This window comes from Sceloporus occidentalis, unplaced genomic scaffold (genome assembly GCF_023333645.1).
Source record: "Sceloporus occidentalis isolate IW3139 unplaced genomic scaffold, rSceOcc1.0.p SCAF_5, whole genome shotgun sequence".
NCBI classification, from domain to species: Eukaryota; Metazoa; Chordata; class Lepidosauria; order Squamata; family Phrynosomatidae; genus Sceloporus; species Sceloporus occidentalis.
The window spans coordinates 38,780,607-38,801,193 of NW_028316985.1; the positions used below are offsets into that span (position 1 = coordinate 38,780,607).

Below are 20,587 nucleotides of genomic sequence, written 5' to 3' on the forward strand. Positions count from 1 at the left end.
GGATGAAAAAATAGTGTGTTTATTGGTTGTAAACCTCTGGGAGAATGACCTCAAAATATCAAGCGCTGAGGGAGAGAAAAAACCTCCTCACCCCAGATGGGACTCGAACCCACAATCCCTGGCTTAGGAGGCCAATGCCTTATCCATTAGGCCACTGGGGCTGCTCACAAGACTTTCCTGCCCCTGTTTTATTTCTAGCTGACGTCACTCGCTTTTGTAGTTTAATCCCACCCCCTTTGAGTGTTTTATACGTTGCTTATTCGTTAATGTTGTCATGGTTACCCTTTTTGAAAAAAAACTCGGACCGGAAGTTACCTCACAGAGGCGGCTAGGCGAATCAGAGAACGCCAATGGCGCCCGTAAACAAACCAGACGTGGGTCTTCCTTTCAGAAGATGGCGGAAGCATTGGAGAATAATTACCCATAGGAATACATTGGAATACTTGCCCATAGGGAATCATTGGGGAATACTTACCCAAAGGGGAACAGTGGGGGATATTTGCCCATAGAGAATCATTGGGGAATTACTTGCCCTTAGGGAATATAAGGAGACCAAAAGAAAAGGAAATCTAACCAGTCAAGAGAGACAGAGACCCCAGCCCCTCTCCTGAGTATCTGGGAGCACCCAGGATCAGCTCCTCTCCTTTAGGAGTCAGAGGCCAATACCCAGAACCTGCTATCTGCTTCGAAGGGCTTCACTCCCTTTCCCTTGCACAACCACAGACCCACCAACAGGCTCCCTTTCCTCTCCTAGACAGGTGAACGAGAGAGAGGGACAAAAAGGATCTACCTCGAAAGTAGTGAAAGTGAATGTTTTAGAGACTGAGTGCCCAAACTGCAACCCCAAACCCACTTATTTATTGCCAAGTGCCACATCCCTATGGCTTTCTAGTAGCAATTCCGGGCGAATAGAGGAGAGAGTCCGTTGGGTGACAGTTGGGAGACCGTTGGGATGGGACAGTTGAGGGAACAGTTAAGTCCAAGAGAGGACTGTGTTCCAGAAGTTCCTGAGGGAATAGTGGGATAGGGTTCTGTTGAGTCCAGTGAGTGGACATAGGAGGGGAAGTGAGGTTTAAGTCCAGTGTGAGGGGCTTATAACCAGATAAATCTTGTTAAGCCCAGAGAGGGACTATCTTTGGGAAGAGTCTGAAATTGAGGGACTCGGAGATAACCCAACTCTAGAAAGGGAGCTTTGGGGTTCTTTAGGATCCTGAGGGATTTCATAGCCTGCGTGGCTGACTTTGGTTTACTACTGAGAGAGAGAGAGAGAGTAGTGAGATAAGTAAAGATACAATAACAACTGTACATTAAAGATACTCAATATATTTCTGTTATTCAAATAAACTTTTATTATTGTTTGAAAAACTGCTTGGCCTGAGTAGTTTCAAAACACAAACACACGCTGCTATATGTTAAAAGACAGGTATAGGAATAGATTGTGGTGTGGAGTGCATTTGGTGCAGCGTTAGGGTGAAGGTTGGCTGGACGGGGCCTTCACATAATTTGGTGGCACAATAGGAAAGCTTCGTTATATAATTTGGTGGCAGCGGTGGGATCACAAAAGTCCCCAGCGCCTGCCACAATAGAAAGGTTATTCATTGCAGCTGCCACCACCCAGCAAATTCGTAATGGATTCCCCTTAACATACACTGGAACTTGTTAAGGACTTCCAGTTCTACTTCTTTGCTGGGAGTGTCGAAGTAGCAGATACTCTTAAGGAAGTATTTATTATAATTAAACAAAACAGAACAAAGATATAAACCATGCAAGATCCTAAGGGCCTTGCAGGTACAATATGTGTAATTCTAAAAGTATTCATTTCATGCAAGCAACCAGAAAAAATAAGGCCTAAACATTCTAACACATTCCCTACTAACTGATATATTGATGTAACATGCCGACCTTGATGGATTTGAAATATAGTTACAGGTCTTAGTTTAGCATAGACTATCTGCCTGAATTATGCCTTCTTGCTATGGGCACAACACTAACCTACAGTAAGACTAACTCGAGGGAGAGATTCCCACCTTGAATTCTCACTGTAGAAACCACTAGCTGCTCAAGGCTCTCTCTAACTGCCACTCTCCAACTCTCACCTGGTCTCAGAGGCTGTTTCTCTTAGAAGCTTCCAGAAGAAACTCTCAATCCTGCTCACTGATTAGTCAAGTGAGCCTTCCATCAGCTGTGATGTCATTACTTATTTGCATGTGCCTCCCTCTCAGCCAGCTTACTCTTTATTACCTGGCAGAAGTCTTCCAATGACTGGAGGCCCAGTCATTACACTTGCCTATAAGGATACATTAGAATACTTGCCCATAGAAAAACATTGGGAATTGTTTGCCTATATGGATATACTGTATTGGAGAATATTTGCCCATAGGGCCGTGATGGCAAACCTATGGCACGTGTGCTGAAAGTGACACATGACGCCATTTCACTAGGCATGGGCGGTGAGGGAGAAGGTGGAAGAGTCACTCACGTGCCCATTCCGCCTCCTCCATGCCATTTCCGGGCCTCCCGTTGTCTCTCCAAGACAGTTGGAGGCTGGGAAAAGGGCGAAGGCAGGAGGCGCGACCGGTGTGTGCCAGTGGCTCCTCCTCAGAGACATTTTCTGGCCTCCAACTATCTCCAAAGAGATAGCTGGGGGCCGGGATAGGTCTGTGGGGAAGAGGGATGGGTCACGTGCCCAATCCTCTCCCCCCCCCCCCCCCGCTTGCCTTTCCTCCGCCTGAACAAGCCCCTTGGAGCCCGTTTGGGTGGAAGAAAGGCAAACTGGGGAGGAGAGGGTGAGGCGACACCTCCTCCCCCCCGGTGAGGCTTTGCCAGACCTAAGGTGTCCTTCGAAGGGCACCTCAAGACTGGCAAAGCCCCGTGGATGGAAGCAGGAGCCATGGGGCAACGCCTCCTCCTCCCCTCAAGGCCTTGCTAGTCCTGAGGAGTCCTTCCAGGGACACCTCAGGACTGGCAAAGCCCCGAGGAGAGGAGCAGGGGCTGTGGGCCGATGCCACGGGCCCATTGCTCCTCTCCCCCAGGGGCCCTTACACGGCCCCAGTTGTCTCTGAGAGACAGCTAGAGGCTAAGGGAAGGACAGGAGGAGCAGGTGCGTGCCCATCACCCCCTAATTTTCCTCAGCTTCTAGCTTTCTGAGACACAGCTGGAGTCTGGGAAAGAGCGGGGAAGTCCCACCCCAGAAGCCCTGCCCCCAAGGGTGGAAGCCCCACCCCCAAAAGGTGGAAGCCCCGCCTCAGCATGCAAACCTCTCCTGGGAGGGGGGGGGCTGAAGCCCCGCCCCAGCATGCAGACCTGAAAAAGTTTGACATCACTGCATAGGGAATCATTGGGGAATAATTGCCCATAGGGAAACATTGGCAATTTCTTACTCATTAGGGAAATTTTGGAGAATTGCCCATAGGGAATCATTGGAGAATACTATCCTATAGGGATACATTGGAATACTTCCCCATAGAAAAATGTTGGGAATTATTTGCCTATAGAGATACATTGGAGAATAATTGTCCATAGGGATTCATTGGAAAATCCTTGTCTATAGAGAATAATTGGAGAAAATAATAATAATAATAATAATAATAATAATAATACTCCACTCTTCAGCCAAAAGGTTATCAGAGCAGCTTACAAATTGTTAATTAAATTTTATTTATGTTTTCCCGCCTCTCCCATAGGATCGAAGCGGGGTTACAGACTATTAAAAACCATTACAAACAATATCATAAATAAAATCCAATAGTACAAAAACTCTAAAAACAATCATACAACATACATATCCAGAGTAGGCAGAGAATCGATGGCATCAGAGATACAAGCTTCATTCTTCAGACAGGAAGGCTTGACAAAAGCGAAAGGTTTTAAGGCTCTTTTTCAAATGATTCCAGGGGGGTCATAAGACGGAGCTCATCGTATTAGACAGAATGCTTGCTCTTAGGGTAATTTTAGAGAATACTTGCCCATAGGGAAACATTGGAAAATCCTTGCTTATAGGGATATATTGGGGAATACTTGCCCGTAGGAAAACATAGGAAACATACACAGGTTTACAAGCTTTCAAAGCTGCACTGCTTCTTCATCAGGGAAAATGTTAAAAGTCATAAGGTGGTGGGTGGGATCATGCCATTTTTGTGAAGATGCTGTGGCTGTTGCATGAATAGCCTTCCACACTGTCTGAACTGAGAATAACCAGCACCACCACATCTTGACAAAATGCAGGGCTATTAGATCATAGAAGAGTTGGAAGACACCCCAAGGGCCATCCAGCCTCTGTTTAAAGACCTCCAAAGAAGAAGACTCCACCACTCTCCAAGGGACTTAACACCACAACGATGCCACAACCAATGACAGTTCCCAGAATTCTATAGCATTGAGCCATGGCAGTTAAAGTGGTGCCAAACCAGATTAGTTCAAAGATTATAGGAAAATAGGATCAAGAAATGAAGCAGGAGAGAGACTGAGTTTTGCCATGTCAACAATTTACTTCTCAAAAGCACATCTCTCTCTCTCCAGTATATATAAGGACCAAGTGCTGTCTATTTGAATAGAGGTGCCAGCAATGAAGACTCCACTGCCAATCATGGTGGACCACTTACTTTTAGTGGCTATATCAAAAAATTAATACAAGGTAACAGATATGCCAATTTCTATGTATGAGTGTGAAAGCTGGAGAGTGAAGAAAGTGGATAGGAAGAAAAGCAACTCATTTGAAATGGGGTGCTGGAGAAGAGTTCTACAGATACAGTGGACTGCTAAAAAGACAAACAAATTGATCCTAGAACAGATCGAGCATGAACGCTCCCTGGAAGCCAAGATGACTAATCTGAGGCTGTCATACTTTATCCACGAGAAGCCACGACTCAATGGAAAAGATAATAATGGTAGGGAAGGTAGTAGAAAGAGAGAGACTGCATGCCAGATAATAAGGCTCTTATCATGGAGATCAGGGGTCTGCATTTGCAGGACCTGAGTAGAGCAGTGGAGGACTGGGTGTCTTGGAGAGGTCTCATCCATAGGGTTGCCATGAGCTGGGGTCAACTTGAAGGCAGTTAACAACAACAAAGATCAATATTATCTCCACTACTTCATCCAATGAAGCTACTTCTTAAATTGAGTTCTTAATATGCGCTTAGATTTGTTAGCAACCTGGTTAATTCAGTAAACTGAATAAAAAGTTAGGATAAATTATTTTAAATAAACTACACAGATGCATAGGTTTATATGTACATTCCTCTTTATTTATTACAGCACAGACACGTGACACATACAAAAGAAAAACACTCATGAAGGCCCTGTCATGCTTTAGGACAGGTACATCTACACTCAGTTGAACAAGGCTCCCACTTTTGATCAGATATCTGCTAGCTACCTACGGATGGATTCTCAAAGGAAACCTGTTGCCCCAAAAAACACCACCATTCTGCACCCTGTTTGGAGGATTTAAACTGGGAGACAGTAATTCTAGGATTACTGACATGAATTCACTATCTTCCAGACAATAAGGGTTGGAAACAAATACATGTTATTTATTCCTAAGGTCCAAACTGCAATAGAATATCTTAGGAGGTAAAGTATTTGCCTCCCAATTTAATTGCCTTTTTAAAAACAAAACTGCCTGAATACATATTTATAGCTGGTGCAGGCTTTTTGTGGCAGCAACTTTCCCTTTTTTCCTCATCCAGTTTTATATGGAAAGTAACCAGGTACCAGCTCTTGTTGTTAGGAGCCTCACAAACTTTAAAAAGAAATACAAAAAGGAGAGTGACAGGGATATTTACAAAATTCATGGCTGGTACAGTACATCATTTAAGACACACTATGCTACAATCTTTCAGGTCCTGAGATTATTACAAAAAGTTAATTCAAATATTGTGTTCAAATTCAGTTGAGAGAGGAGGAAATGATCATATATGTCTTTAATATCTAGCATCCCTTCATATCAGTAGAACACATCTCCCTAAAAATGAAAAGCAGTTGGCACCAGTCACTAAGTAGCCCTGTGCTTGACTACTCAGGCCCCTTTCAATAGGAGAAGTGATGTAAGTTTGTTAAATGGAGAATAACCCAAATTGAAAATGTGTTAGGAAAGTTGTCTTCTCCACATAAAGCCCTAGACTTCTCCAAGGTTTTGGAAATACTCAAGACAAAAAGATAAGCCTAAATGTGGAAACAAGCTAAATATTGAATGACTGCTTCAGATGTGTTTGCCAAGTGTAGTTTATTATAGCACCCTTACCTGACAAGGAAACTTATATTACCCTATGGTGGGTAATTGTGTGCTTAAGCATTCACGTATCAATTTCATGAAGCTATCCTTGTGGAATCTCCTTGGTCTTATTGTGTAGCCAGCCAAGTATTAAAAGCTGACTTTTTCTGTTATAAGTGAGGAGAGAATAACTACAAATACTGTATTCTGAAGGATGATTTGCACTATAAATAAGAACTTGGGTGTTTTAACACTTGGAACTTCTACTGCTGATAGAATTCCTTAGGACAACTATCTTATTCTTGTGTTCTCAAATGAAAAGCTTCAATTCAATGCTCCTCACTATAACCACACAGTTGCCCAACTATAGAAAGCATCTATTCCCTAGATAATAAAATACTAACATTTAATATTTTAACCATGGCATGTATCTAATACCAAGTGTGGTTAAAAAGAAGAGAGAGAAATTGGAGAAGCTAATTTATAATGCTAACAATGTAATACTGCCCAGCAGTTCCTGCAGATTAAGCTTATGTCAAGGTAAATGCAATTGTCTCTTTGCTACTCAGCAGTCCAAATACTTTAAAACAATTTATACCTCTATCCTCAACACAGAAAACATGTGCAAAAAATACAGCAGTTACCATTTCAGGAAATTTAGTTTTCTAGATTATCCAGTCCACAAAAGTTCCAACACCAAAGTGCAACAGTAGACAGAAAGATGTGAGACTGGCTTATATTTAACGGAGCTTCTACCCAGAGAGAAATCAAGGCAAGTATCTTATATATCCTTGTACAGGTAATGTATGCATCCCTTTCTGGTGATTATAACAGTCCAATATTTTATTCCCATAACTACCTATTTCATTATCTGCATTTAATTACAGCAATCAAGGCATAACACCTTCAGATTTTAGGAACCCCTCCTAGAGCAATGAAGTCTCTTATGATAATAACATGGTATTAGTAACATGTTCCTGCTTTTTATCGAGAACTTGATTTCCATGTTACAAAAATGATTCTGTAATGTACACACTCCAAAAGTTATGGCATGTTTCTTTGGGTAGATGTTACATTGGCAAGGGAAAATATACATAGTACTGAATGTGAAGTCTAGCTATATGCATAGTTTATTTGGCCTACTAAAATCAAACTAAGGCATTACAAGGAAAAAAAGCACTAGGGAAAAACATGCTGAAAACTAGTTGCCTATGAGCTTTGTGTGCCAGTCCACACCATACCACTTATAGATTTTCTAGTTTTACTCAGTTTATTATTTTTTTATATTGGGGAAGAACTGATCCACTTATTTTTATTGTTAAACATCAGCACACAAAAGAAAGGTATTGGTACTGAGTAAAGTGACCAATTGTAGTGTATATTTTGTATACGGTACCAAGAGTAATTGACAGATTAAAATGAAAATGCAGTGTCTCAGATATTACATGTTGTTACACGTAACAAAGGCATTCTCCGTTGAACAAAGAGTACTTCATGATATAACACCTTTTGTAAGATGAACTTAGAACATCCTGATTTATTGCTACAGTAAAATAAAACACAATTCAATTAGGAGAAACAACTGAAAATGGTTTTAACCAAGGTGGGAAAAGTGAAGACCACAGCCTCCAGGCACTTCTTACTGGCCATTTAGAAGATATGGGGGTGTTTTGAGCCTAAAACTGGCTTTAAAAGCCTATTTGTGGGCTAAAATAGGGCCTCAGAAACTCAGAACAGTTGGGAATTTAAATTTCCAATTGTGCCCTGCACAATCTTGAGGTGGGGTGGGGGTTTACAATTGGTCATTTTTTGCATTAAATTATTTTCAGCATGGAAGGGTTCTAGGTGTATGGACTGCTGAAGTTTGGGAGAGATGAAAATAGACAACAAAACCTCTGAAGTTGCCAACACTTTGTTTAAATGTATGGTTGGATCTTGATTTTGATGTTTGCCTCAGGACTGGTAGAAACACACTGCTGCTCATTAACGGCCCCTCCTCTAGGTTTTTAAGGACCCAGCTTTCTTGTTTAAGAATTTCACACCATGGCTTGCCACATTCAATACATTTTACCTCTACGTAGCATCCTTCTGGGGTTGTTATGGGGGGACAGAGCACAGAAGTTTGCTTCTGCCAGTCCCACTGCATGCTTTAATCTAGATAAAATTTATGAACAGGTTGGTCCAGAACAAATTGGTCCAGCTGGTTCCTTAGCTAAGTTTCAAAGACCTCAAATTTCCCCAGTTATCAAGCACTGATGGGTAGGTGCTGTAAAGGCAAAAACTGAGCAACATGGTTCTGAGAAGTGGGTTCACAAAAAGGCAAAAGTAACTTATGAATTGTGTTCCATGATTCTACTTCATAACACTTTCATATGGCCTCTACTTCAGAAAATGGGGCATCTGCAAATCCCTTTCAGTGGATGAAGCTGAGTTAAGAGCAACAGGAACGCTTGTTCCTTCCAAATAGATTGACATCATTACACATCAATTTTAAATCATGCCTATTACTTCCAACAAGATTCAGCATGACAAGTAATTTCTTCCCTACTAATAAGAATGAACACACTTATATTAAGCAAGAAACACACATACACTGAGCTGGAAGAAAAGCAGTTCCCTTGCTTATTTGCACTGCAATTAATAAAATGTTAACTTGCTTCATAAAGTCACATCTCCATCAGCTATGTTGACCCACATTCCCTTGAACAGATGGTTACTGAAGAAATAGCAGTATTCAGCATTATTTAGAGGGGCCAACCATCTATTCAGAATTGATTTGTGGCAGAGTGTAATTTAGGTCTGTTTTAAAGACAGAATAGAAACATGTTAAATAGTATATACCATTAAAGAAAATCCAGATGAGTGTATTACTAGTATGTAACAAGGTTTAAAATGCATGATTACTTATTCTACTTGCAAGGTTTGATTCTTATTCTCACAGTTCATTAATTTACAGTAGTAAACATTGTAAAAAAAATCTTGACATTAAATGATATCTGGTTGTGATTATTTGCATTAAATTATTTTGCTGCTCTTTAGTCCAACAAATTTGCCAAAGTACAACAAGATTTTTAAATGAGTAATGCTGACATGGATTTTACACATGTATCTGAGCAATGGAAGGAAGTTCCCACTGTATTTGGTGCATGGAAAATTACAACTTTTATTTGTTTAAAGGTTTAGTTACTGTAGCAGAGCTAGAGCCATATGAAAAGGATTTTAATTTTTTAGCTTGACCAAAGCAAACTACCCTTCATGATGCCAAAACAGAAGTAGACTTGCTGGTATGATGTTAATTCTCCTGATTTTCATACAAACTTTCTATAACCTTTGGAAATTTTATTCTGCTCTACATTATTTATGTAGGGAATATGCCAGATTTTAGGAATAGCCACTAGCACTATTTAATAATTTTAAACCCTGAAATTCCAGCAGTAATAGCTCTGTTGGTTTCTCACAAACACTTCCTTAGCGCTGCTCAGGAACACACCTAGTTATTATACCCCGTGTCAATGCTCACCTTCATAAGAAAACATAAATTCTACAGGAAACAGATGGAACATCAGGACTCTTGGGAACACTGCTGTGCATGAAAGCAAGAGCATAAGAATGAATGTCATGGCACAGCAGCTATAACATTACACACATTCAACATTAATTACAGAAGGGGAAAGTAATTTTAACAGCATAAAGTCATAAGGTTCTTCCAAATACCTCCTAGCACTTTAGGACCTCTGAGTATATTATGTGGGGAAACAAGGGAACAAAAAGAAAAGGCACTTAACCAAAGGACAAAGGCCTGAATCAAGTAAGTTAGAGGGTAAGACCAGCCAGGGTTGGAATCAAATTATGTAAAACAATTTAACATTGCCATAAAATTATAATTGCATAAAACATTGGCTGACCAGTTGTTTACCTATTCTATTTACCTCCGTTAGTTTTTGGAAAACAGGAAAAGCAACTTGACAGTGACTTCCAACACTGGAAGAGACTGGAGTGAAAAACTTTGCAAAGTTTAGCTTGATTGCAGATTTTGCTTTCTTTCTGCAATACTTTACTGAAATGTCCAAAAATGAAATAGATGAATCACTATGTCTTTTGCCAATGCACACCAAGTAACCAACATATCTAATCTTCCTGTGGGCAAACAACTCTAAAACTAATCTGTAAACTAGATTTAAATTTATTTATAAATATAGCCAAAAGATATTTTCATAAATGTAGCAGCAAACATGATAAGACAGTTGGGAGTCCTAAGAAAGTAACCCGTCAGATGGTTATGGTTCAGTATAACTGATGGTAGTTTGGGAGTTGCAGAATATTTACTTTCATATCAACTGTTTTGGATCAATATGAGAGACAATGTGAAAGTTGGATGATCAGAACAGCAGGGCTATCTTGGTTGCCTGCTCCACTCACAGCCTATTAGGATACATTAAATGTCACATCTAATTTCATAGAAACAGATGTCAAACCCACAGCACCGACACCTGGGACTTTGACTTGACATTTTCATCACTCTTCTTGGAGAGAAGACAATATAAAAGGCTGAGCAAAAAGGAATGATTTGGGCCATCCACTATTATCTTGGGGTAGAGAAGAGCAACACTTTGTTAAGACATCTGAAGATTTGGATCATATAGTTCAATGCCTAGATTTCTCTATATCTTTGTAGAGCTTCTAGATAAACATGTTATTGCTACTGTGGCCCCATAGGGATGACCACACATAGCAGGAGCTTAATTTAAAAAATAATGAGCTGCAAAACCTGTATTTGAAAATTATTGCTTGTATTGGAGGCTCAGAGCCAGCTTGCCCTTTCAGCTCAAAGTCCTCAAATCAGCTCAGCTCAGCTGCTTGGAATGACAGCATTGACTCTTATTGCTTGTGAATACTGAGGGTTGGTGGTGGAGGAGTTTAAATTTCCAAAAGCATTTAAAAATGAAAATGAGTTTTAAAAATGTCCTAATAAACACTTATTTTGCAGAACAAATTAAAAGCTATTCATTGGAATGCAGATACTGTCCATAGCCTCTTCATGTATTTTGATGACTAGCACAAGTCTCTATGATCTTATTAAAGAAGTACTGCAAATTACTGTTTAGATTACTTCCTGCCTAAATTTCTTCTGTTAATGAATATATTGGGAAGATCTGGCATTCATCACCACTTCAGTGGTTCTGCAATGTCACCAGATATTCCGAGTCAGCTATCTGTAAATATTGGTCTCAGTTCTCATATGTCCAGTTTATTCTGCTTTGGATCAAAAGAAAAATATGAATAAATATCTAACTCATATTTATTAATCTAATGAACTTCTAAAATATGTATGATATATACTGGTGGACAGGAATAAGTTGTTATGCTATTATGTTCTATGAGGTGAAATTGTGATCTTTTCACCAGAACAAATATGTTGCTTTAAATATGAAAAAAACTTAAAATATATACTCTCATTAATGTCCTTCTGTTATTTAATACATTACTTCTAGAAGTAATAATTATCCAGAAGAAAAAGTGAAGGCTTTGCCAGAAAATGTCTGGCTGCATCCCCACAACTACCATACTTTTTCCTGTCTTATCCTATAGCAAACAGAAGCAGGGAAGTGATTGTTACCTACTTAAGATTTCGTTTGCATATTATGTATGGAAAATAAGCTCCATGAGCCAAATTCCGTATTAGCAATATGTTTGACAGTTTTTCATGGTGAGAGTTTGCACAAACATCCCTATATCTAAAGCTTTATCTACAACACTTATTTTGGGCCACAGTAAATATTACCACTTTCACTACAGCCACAGTTTAAAAATGTATACTTAATTTGGAACAGATCCTCTTGGTTGTGAGAACGGGGCAATTCACACTGCTGATGCAAACCCTCAGTGAAGGGGAGGATGTTGTCAAGTCATGCATGAAAGCTAGACTTTTTGTGAATGGGGAAGTTCTGACTTTTAGTAAGCAAATTAGGAGAAGTTAAGGCTTTTCAGAATATATCAGCTAAAACAAATTTTGAACTAAGTATGATTGCTTAACTTTGTTGTTTGCCCTACCAATCCCCCAGGAAGGCATTTAAAAAAGCCCTTTACCTTTTTATTTCCCAATTCTGTGCAAAGTTCTTTAATAATGGGCTCAACCCAACATTCAGTTACTATGTTTATAGTATATATTATTTAAATATATGTATATTTCACATATACAATTAATGGGAAGTCTAAATGAGCATGATAAACTACGTGGCTTTCTAAACTGAAGGAGAAAAACCTCTGTAAACTTAGTAATTAAAAATTTGTCTAACAGAAGATAGCAAAAATGTGGTCTTGCTTCTGTACAATAACTTTATATGCATATTTGAGGTAGAAACAAAGCTGCAGGTTTGTTTGACGTTTTTGTGCAGGCACTCATGCTGCTTAATAAACAACCTGTCTGTCTGCAGAAAATGTAATTTCCTTCTTCAGCCGTGTAAATGGCTGCAGTTAAAGTTTCAAAGAAATCTCCAGCTATTACATGCTCTCCTGTATGTCCATACACCTCAGAAACTGGAAAACTGGCCAATTACATATTAAGACTGAAAATCTAAGGACATATCAGATTTAAATGAGACAAAAGACTTTAAATTAGGGACTCTATAGTGTATAGATCAGGAGATCACAAAAGCTTTTATAGCACAATGTGTCATGCTGTGATGTTTTTTCTTCTCAATATTATTTTGACCCAAATATTCCTCCTGTATTAATTGAGTGCAATACAAAACAGTCTCCTAAACTTGCTTCCCAAACATTAATATATTGCTATCAAAAGAAAAAAAAATCAGCCCAGAAATTGTAACAATGGTTCAAGATTTTATACCTTCCAGCTATGCAGGATTTAAGAATGCTGGAGATATAAATTTTAGGCTTAGGCAGAAGGCACCTTAACCATTCTTTGGAGAAAGCTTTGAACAGTACAGATAACAGCAAGATCTTGCACAAAAGCAAGCTATATGCAATTTTTATTTGTTGGGAATCAATACAGTGTATGACTTTCAGAATTACAGGAACAGTCACAGACAAGAATATCTTCACAAACGATGAGTATTAGAGATTTATGGATTGTGTATATATTAAAAATAAGGCAACTCTGAACTATTATAGCAAGCCTAAAGACACACAAAAAATGTCTTATTTCAGAAGTTACTGAAAACAAGATTTAATCTGATAAAGCCAATGTATTTCTTTTTCATATTTGAACATCTGGAGTGAAATAAATAATTTAAATCAAACTTGACCCTTCCTTCCTAAGAGCTTGTGAATTTCTGAGTGTTCAGTGATCTTTCCTATGGTGAATATTACCAAAGCAAAATATTTGTAAACTCTAGGCTCTTCAAAGAGAAATAGTGGGCAAGTGGTTTTGGTTTTATGTGGAGAAAATGCTTTCTTCCATTCTGTTTCTACAGAAATCATTATTTTTGCTCTTCAAATCACTTCACACCATTCAAAATGTACAGAATATTCCTAACTGGTATATACTATAGATGCCTCTGGGACCTCCAGTTTGCTAAATGGATGGATGGCTTCCCTTGCATACGAAGAGTCTATTTTTGCTTCCTTTCACAGATCCTCTACCAGTTGTTGTCAGCCCAAAAGGTTTGTGCTGCTGTAGGTTTGACAACTGAACCTTATTGGCCAGCCCTTTCTGAGACACTCAGAAATGATAAAAGGCTTTGGGAGTTCCTTAGGAGAGCTCAAACTATGAATGGATTTTACAAGAACACTTTCCTCCTTTCTTTCTCTCTTTGATCAAGTATTGTTTTCTTTTTCTTCTTCTCACCACAGTGCTTGGGATCAGAATATGTAAACATTGACAGAAACAGCAGCTCTGTGTCCATATAAGCACGTTCCCAACTGGTCAGTCTCCATCAGCGAAGCAGAACCATTTTAACTCCCTTGCTCATCAGGGCATCATTGGGTTTTCCTCTGTAACTTAGTGTCCCCTTTACTTTGGCCTCCATCTGGAATTTAAGAATAAAAGATGGGAGGGGGGATCAAGTAAGAAACTATTTTGCAATCACAAAAAAAAAGCTGAACTCAAAAATTGCACATTACAAAATGGCAAGCTGAATTCTGACTACATAATTATTAAAACAAAAATATTATTTCACATAATGAATTTGTGAATTTGTTGCCACATAATATTAGTAATTTACAATAATAAAACTGAATTGAAAAAAATGTGAGCAGGCCAATATATACAGGAAACATCAGAAATGTAGGAGACTTTTTATATATGCACATTACTATTAGAAGCATATATATTCACTGATGGTTTCCTCTAATTATTTTGGGAAACTGATCAGGGGGATATCAAATGATACAGCCCTGTTCACATGCTGCTTTTTCTCAGCACTAGTAAGAAAATAATAAGGGGGGCTTTGAAAACCCAAGATTCACTAAGTTCAGAATTGTCCCTGGATGTAGCAGGTGAAACACTTGCGGGATACAAACCGCCGCTTTGCGGCGCTTCCCCGCTGCCGCCGTTTGCTCCGCGCGGGAGCTGCAGCAGTCAAACCGCGCGGCTCCCGCGCGGAGCAAAAAAGAAGCTCCATTTCGGAGCTTCTTCTTGCGGCGCCTCTATGACGTCGCGAGGCGCCTGGCGCGGACTCGCGACGTCATAGGCGCCACGACACGTCTGGACGCTATGCGTCCAGTACGTAAAGATGGCGGCGCCCATGTGGAAGGGGCGCCGCCATCTTGTACGTATTGTATACGTACTAGGGTTAGGGGGGTGCGGAAGCACCGCCCCTTCCTAACCCTAGTACGTATACAATACGTACTATATGGTGGTATGTATCCCGCCACTGATAAGCAATTTCAAGGTTCTGGTGTTTGCTAAAGTCCAGTTAGCAGCTCTCATGGCAAACAGGTTAAGAGATTTCACATCTTTTCACTATAATTGAACTACAGATACTTGAGCTGTAATGAGAAATCATTTTTTTCACTTTTGAACAGCTGAATAAGAAAATAATTATTTGCCTACCTGTATAAGCTTGCTGCATGTGAGCAGGCAGAGGTGTGTGAGACAGTGCTGCTGCATGTTGAGCTCCTGGCTGTAAACCCTTTAGTAAATCTGCAATGGTGTAGATAACGAAGAGGGAGGAATTCAACCACAAGATCTGTGAGTTGATAGTTGCAAAAATGTATGATGGCACAAAGCAACTTCATTCATTTTTTCTTACACATCTGTAGCAATAGTTACCAGTTTAACAAGTGTTCTTTCAACAAATATAAGCTGAATGCACAGTCAGCCCTCCGTATCAATGGATTCAACCATCCCATGGTTTGAAAATATATATATTTTTAAAAATCCAAAATGCAAACCTTGATTTTGCAGTTTTATATATGGGGCACCATTTTATTACTTCATTGTATATTATGGGAATTAAGAATTCACAGAGTTTGGTATCCCGGGGGTGGGTGGGTGGTCCTGGCACCAAACCCCAGCAGATACCAGCGGTCCACTGTATAGCACTTGAAATCAACATACCAAACTAAAGAAAATGATTCTTTGGTACAGGCTTTGCTCCTAAAATAAGTCATCAAATATCAAAACAAAAAATGTAACTCAGTATAGTATTTAGCAAAGGGGAATCCTTTGTATCAAAGGTGAATCTATTCAAGAAGCAATAACAAAGGGGGAAAATGAAAATTTGTACAGAATCAGCAGTTAGCTTTTGGAAGCTTTCTAAGATTTCATTTCCTAGTAAAGTACTGGAAACCACTTCCGGGGTTCCTGGAAGTGATGGATTATCTAGATCTATTTCAATCTGGCTTCCTAGCTAAGGTGGAGACAGTTCTGGCCACCTTGCTAGACAATCTACCTGAGAACTAGATAGGGACAAGTGTCCCTGTTGGTTTTGCTGGACCTCTGGTGGTTTTCAAGACCATCTGTTAGGATGCCCTTTTGGCTTACCTTGCTGGGAGGAAATCTGGAGGGGAAGTCTATCTTAAAATGGATTCCTTCCTTCCTTTGGGCCCAGGCCCAGAATGTGATACTAAATAATTTCTGTTCAATCTTTTGGCTATTAAGTTTGTGGACTCCTTCAGAATTCCAGTCTATCCCTCGTGCTATTTAATATAGACATGAAACCACTGGTGGACACTATCAAGACTTTAGAGTTTCAGTGGCTGATGAAATCCAACTATTTCTCCTTTCTCGCTCACTCTATTGAAGGTGTTTCAGTTCTAAACTTGTGCTTTTCACAAGTAGCGAACTGGATGAAGACAAATAAACTGAAGCTTAACTCAAACAAGGCCAAGGTACTCCTAGACAGATTAGTTATATTTTAACTTTTAACTTTATTTTTTTTTATACATGCAAGATTTTATCTATATCTCTTTTAATATTTGTAAGGCATCTAAAGTCCTAGTACTTGGCAAAAGGAAGAATATAAATAAATAAGCAAACCATAAAAATATACTGGAATAATGCTTATTGGTAGAGACCTCTCAGCTCAATTTTGCTCATTTTTTAAAACTGAAGTTTAAGGAAGGAAATCATACAAAAATTACAATAGGCTGCTCTTCAGGCTGTCTTATCTTTTCCTGTCAGAGGAACACTCCCATTGCAATGTGAGTAGCATCTCCTGCAGCAACATCTGGGTTGTTTTTTTTGGGGGGGGAGGCTGGGCGTTGGAGTCATAACACTATGGTGGGAGTAAAGAGAGAATAGTGTTTGGGGGCTAGAGACAGAGGTAGTAGTAGCCAGAGAATACTATGGGGGTACACAGAAGCTAGAAACCTCAGAATGGAGGTTGGGGGCTTGAGAATAGCGAGGGAGTAAAAAGAGGCTGGTAGTCCTGGAAAGTAGTGATGCAACTCAAAAAAGCGATGGCTTGCTCAGAAAAGCTATCTGGGGGACAGTATCACTTGTGATTGTACAGATGGCTGTGTATTTTAATAACTGTATAACATTTATACAGATAGATAATTTTAAAAAATGGATGGTACCAAAAGTTACCTAGTTTCACTTACTTTGAGCTAAGCTGTGATGGAAAGCCGCTGAGGTAGATCCCGAGGTTGTCACTCCAGCTGTGTCTGTTCCAAAGCCAAGTAGCTCCAATGGAAACTGAAAGGGCACAGTCACAGGAACAAGGCTACCCAGCATCCCAAAATTAGCCAATGGGGCAGATGTCACATTCTGATTAGTTACAGACAGGGGTGATGTCATGAGAGTCAAAGGTGAAGCATTTGCCAGTAATGATGAACCTGTTGTTGACTGTATGGAAACAGGTGTTATTTATAAATCTGCTTTCATTAAAACTACCATATATACTCAACTATAAGTCAAGAAATTTATGGCCACAAATTGATCCTAAAATCCAAGGTTGATTTCTCAGCAGTAATTTTTGAAAGATCTGCCCACCGGGGGGTGGGGGGAGAGAGAGAGTGAGAGTGTGTGTGAAAGAAGTGATTCCCTTCCTGGTCCAATTCTCTCCCCACTAAACTTCTAATTTAAATCCACTTCTTTCCCTTTTCAATCCTTGCCTCTCCACCAAGACCCTCACTGAAATCTACTTCTTTCCCTTCCTGATCTGATGTTAAAGGCTTCTCTACCCACCCAACTCCCCATTTAAATCCACTTCTTTCCCTTCTCAATCCTTGTCTCTCCACCAAGACCCTCACTGAAATCTACTTCTTTCCCTTCCTGATCTGATGTTAAAGGCTTCTCTACCCACCCAACTCCCCATTTAAATCCACTTCTTTCCCTTCCCTTCCCGATCCAATGTTAAAGACTTCTCTCCTCACCAAACCTCCTATTTAAATCCACTTCTTTCCCTTCCCAATCTGATGTTAAAGGCTTCTTTTCCAGCACCAGGGAAGTGGTTTTAGGTAGTTGGGAGAAGTCCAGAGAAGGAAGGAAGGAGGTGGTGTTTTCCCTTTTACATCCTTTGTTATAGCCCCCTAAGTTTTACCCTCGACTTATCCATGGTCATATCAAAATCCATAATTCAGACCCTAAAACCTTCCTCGACTTATGAGGTCGACTTGTACATGAGAATATACAGTAAGTAAACAGTTCATAACAAAGTTCAAGATAACTTCCACATTATTTCACATGATAAAATAATCAAGTAGAAGGTATTATATACTTTTTTCTCCTTGTTGTTAGTTTAAGTAGGTAAACATAATTGTGATAGCTAAGATTGTCCATAATGTTTGAACTGCTCTCTGTTCTTTTCCCCTACAATATTTTGTTAATCATATTTAGGTTTTAACTTTATGATTTTATAAACAGGTTTCCTGAAGCCATGCATTGCATCACAGGCTAATCCAGCACAAGCTTACTTGGAAGAAAGTTTCAGTGATGTTCAATGGGGCTTACCCTTAGTAACAGTATTTAAGGTTGCATCTCCAGTATGGGGAACAAAACAACCACAACTAAGAAACTAAAGCACAAATTGTTTTCACACTGTGAATTGATTGAAGTACATTCAGCTGGGCTGGTGGAAGCATACCTCCTCTATTCTTCAAAAAGACCCCTCCAGACATCCCCAAAATATCATATGATGGGTGGGAGAACCTGCTGCACACAATAGGCTGTGAGATGGTGTTGAGAGATCATCTGAGATTTCAACAGAGGCATCTTCCATAAGCACCTTCCACCTCTGTTTACAGAAGGTTACTCTCCCATGTTTTCAGGGATCTCCTCCCCCCTCCTCCGATATCATGGTCTACCTGATTCAACAAGATTCCTAAACCTTTATACAGATTTTCAGGGTATGAAGGGGCCATTATTATAGGCAGGAAAGTGAAGTCCACTTCTGCCAGCCCAACAAGGCATGCTTAAACCTGGATTCAATGTGGTAATTGCATTTTATGTATACATGTCAATATCCAAACTTGCATATTTTAATCCTGAACACGAAAGTAGAGCAGCCAAGAGTCAAATGCAATGTCCAAAGTATGCTAAAACTGCTAACCATTTTCCAATTCACTTCTGTCAGCCAGGTCTGTATAAGCCCAATAAACATGGTAGCCCAAAAGCTAATACATAAATCCAATCAATTTCAAGGACAATTTAGATTCAATTGAATGGATTATTGAATCTGACTGTACAAATCTGAAATGTAAGACATTATTAAAAGTAAACTAATGATGTAGCTTAACAAACAACTAGAATATTACAGAACAGAACATATGTGACATAATCTAGACCAGTGGTCCCCAAACTGTGCTCTTTAAGGGATTTTGAACTTCAGCTCCCAGAATCCCAGACTACTGGACAACATGGCTAAGGCTCCTGGGGGCTGAAGTCCAAAATCTTTGGGGACCACTGATCTAGACCTTATATCTTAAATTTCACGAGCTTCAATGTAAACAAAACCTCATGTATCTGACTCACACATATTCCTAGTATTTTCCCAGTTAAATGAATACATCGTTATTCTATGTTTTGTCCATTAACACTATCTGTCATGCAATGAATCTATTTTCACTATTCTTTCAAAACCATAAAGACACTTTGCAACTCACTGAGAAGGAACCACTGCGTCTTGACAGAGTAAATAAATTTACTAGAATTCTAAAGAACCCATGGTAATAATTTAAACTTTCCAATGAGCAACAAAAATATCATGGCATCACAAAAAAACTGTTCTGTACTATTATAACTAATACAGTATATCTATTTCTCTTCATAGATGTGCCAGTAACCTAAATATGGCCATCAACCACTGTTGCATGCCAATGTAAAAGTATTTCCTTAACTACCTGCTTTAAGATGGACACATCCTCATAGTTCTCTGTAGAGTCTGAACAACCTTTTCTATTGGTCCTTCAGCGAACACACTGAGCATTATTTATTCAGTATAATAACGTACTGAAGATAACATTTCTTTTGTTCTTCTGTGTATTTTAGCTATATCTCCAAATTAATGAATTTGTTGTTGTGTACCTTCTAGTCATTTGCAGCCCTAAGGTGAAGCTATCACAGGGTTTTCATGGCACAATTTGTTCAGAGGGGAGGTTGCCTTTGTCTTCATCTGAGACTGACAGTGTGACTTGCCTAAGGTAACCCAATGGGTTTCCATGGCTGAGAGAGGATTCAGACTCTGATCTCCAAAGTTGCACTTCAACACTCCAACCGTCACACCATGCTAGCTCTCCAAAAGTGGAAAATATTTTACTTTTAACCTGTCAGGTTGTGAAATAATCAGTTACAATTCAATCCAAAATAAAAACAGAGGGTTTAGTCCAATTCCTGCTCCCAACTAGAGTCGACCCATTGAATTAATTACTGAATCCTGGATTCAATGTTCGGTCAGGATCAGCAAATGAATTTAGGCCAAAGAGTCTTGTGGCACCCTTAGGATGAACAAATTTATTCTGTATGCAAAGGGA

At 39.5% G+C, this 20,587-nt stretch overlaps 1 protein-coding gene and 1 non-coding gene across 2 annotated transcripts in view; both read right to left on the reverse strand.

Annotated features, from left to right (window-relative positions):
• Window positions 1–88: 88 nt before the first annotated feature.
• On the reverse strand, window positions 89–161 carry TRNAR-CCU (transfer RNA arginine (anticodon CCU)). The gene has a single exon. It is a non-coding gene; the product is annotated as a tRNA-Arg (tRNA).
• Window positions 162–5,221: 5,060 nt separating this feature from the next.
• The window catches only part of UBN2 (ubinuclein 2), a 52,063-nt gene continuing 36,697 nt past the window's right edge, over window positions 5,222–20,587 (reverse strand). The window contains exons 15-17 of the mRNA XM_089523777.1: window positions 17,219–17,462; window positions 15,225–15,314; window positions 5,222–14,199 (exon numbers count right to left, since the gene is read on the reverse strand). Coding sequence (XP_089379903.1) covers window positions 14,150–14,199; window positions 15,225–15,314; window positions 17,219–17,462 — 384 coding nt within the window. The 3' untranslated portion in view covers window positions 5,222–14,149. The remainder of the gene's footprint in view (window positions 14,200–15,224; window positions 15,315–17,218; window positions 17,463–20,587) is intronic.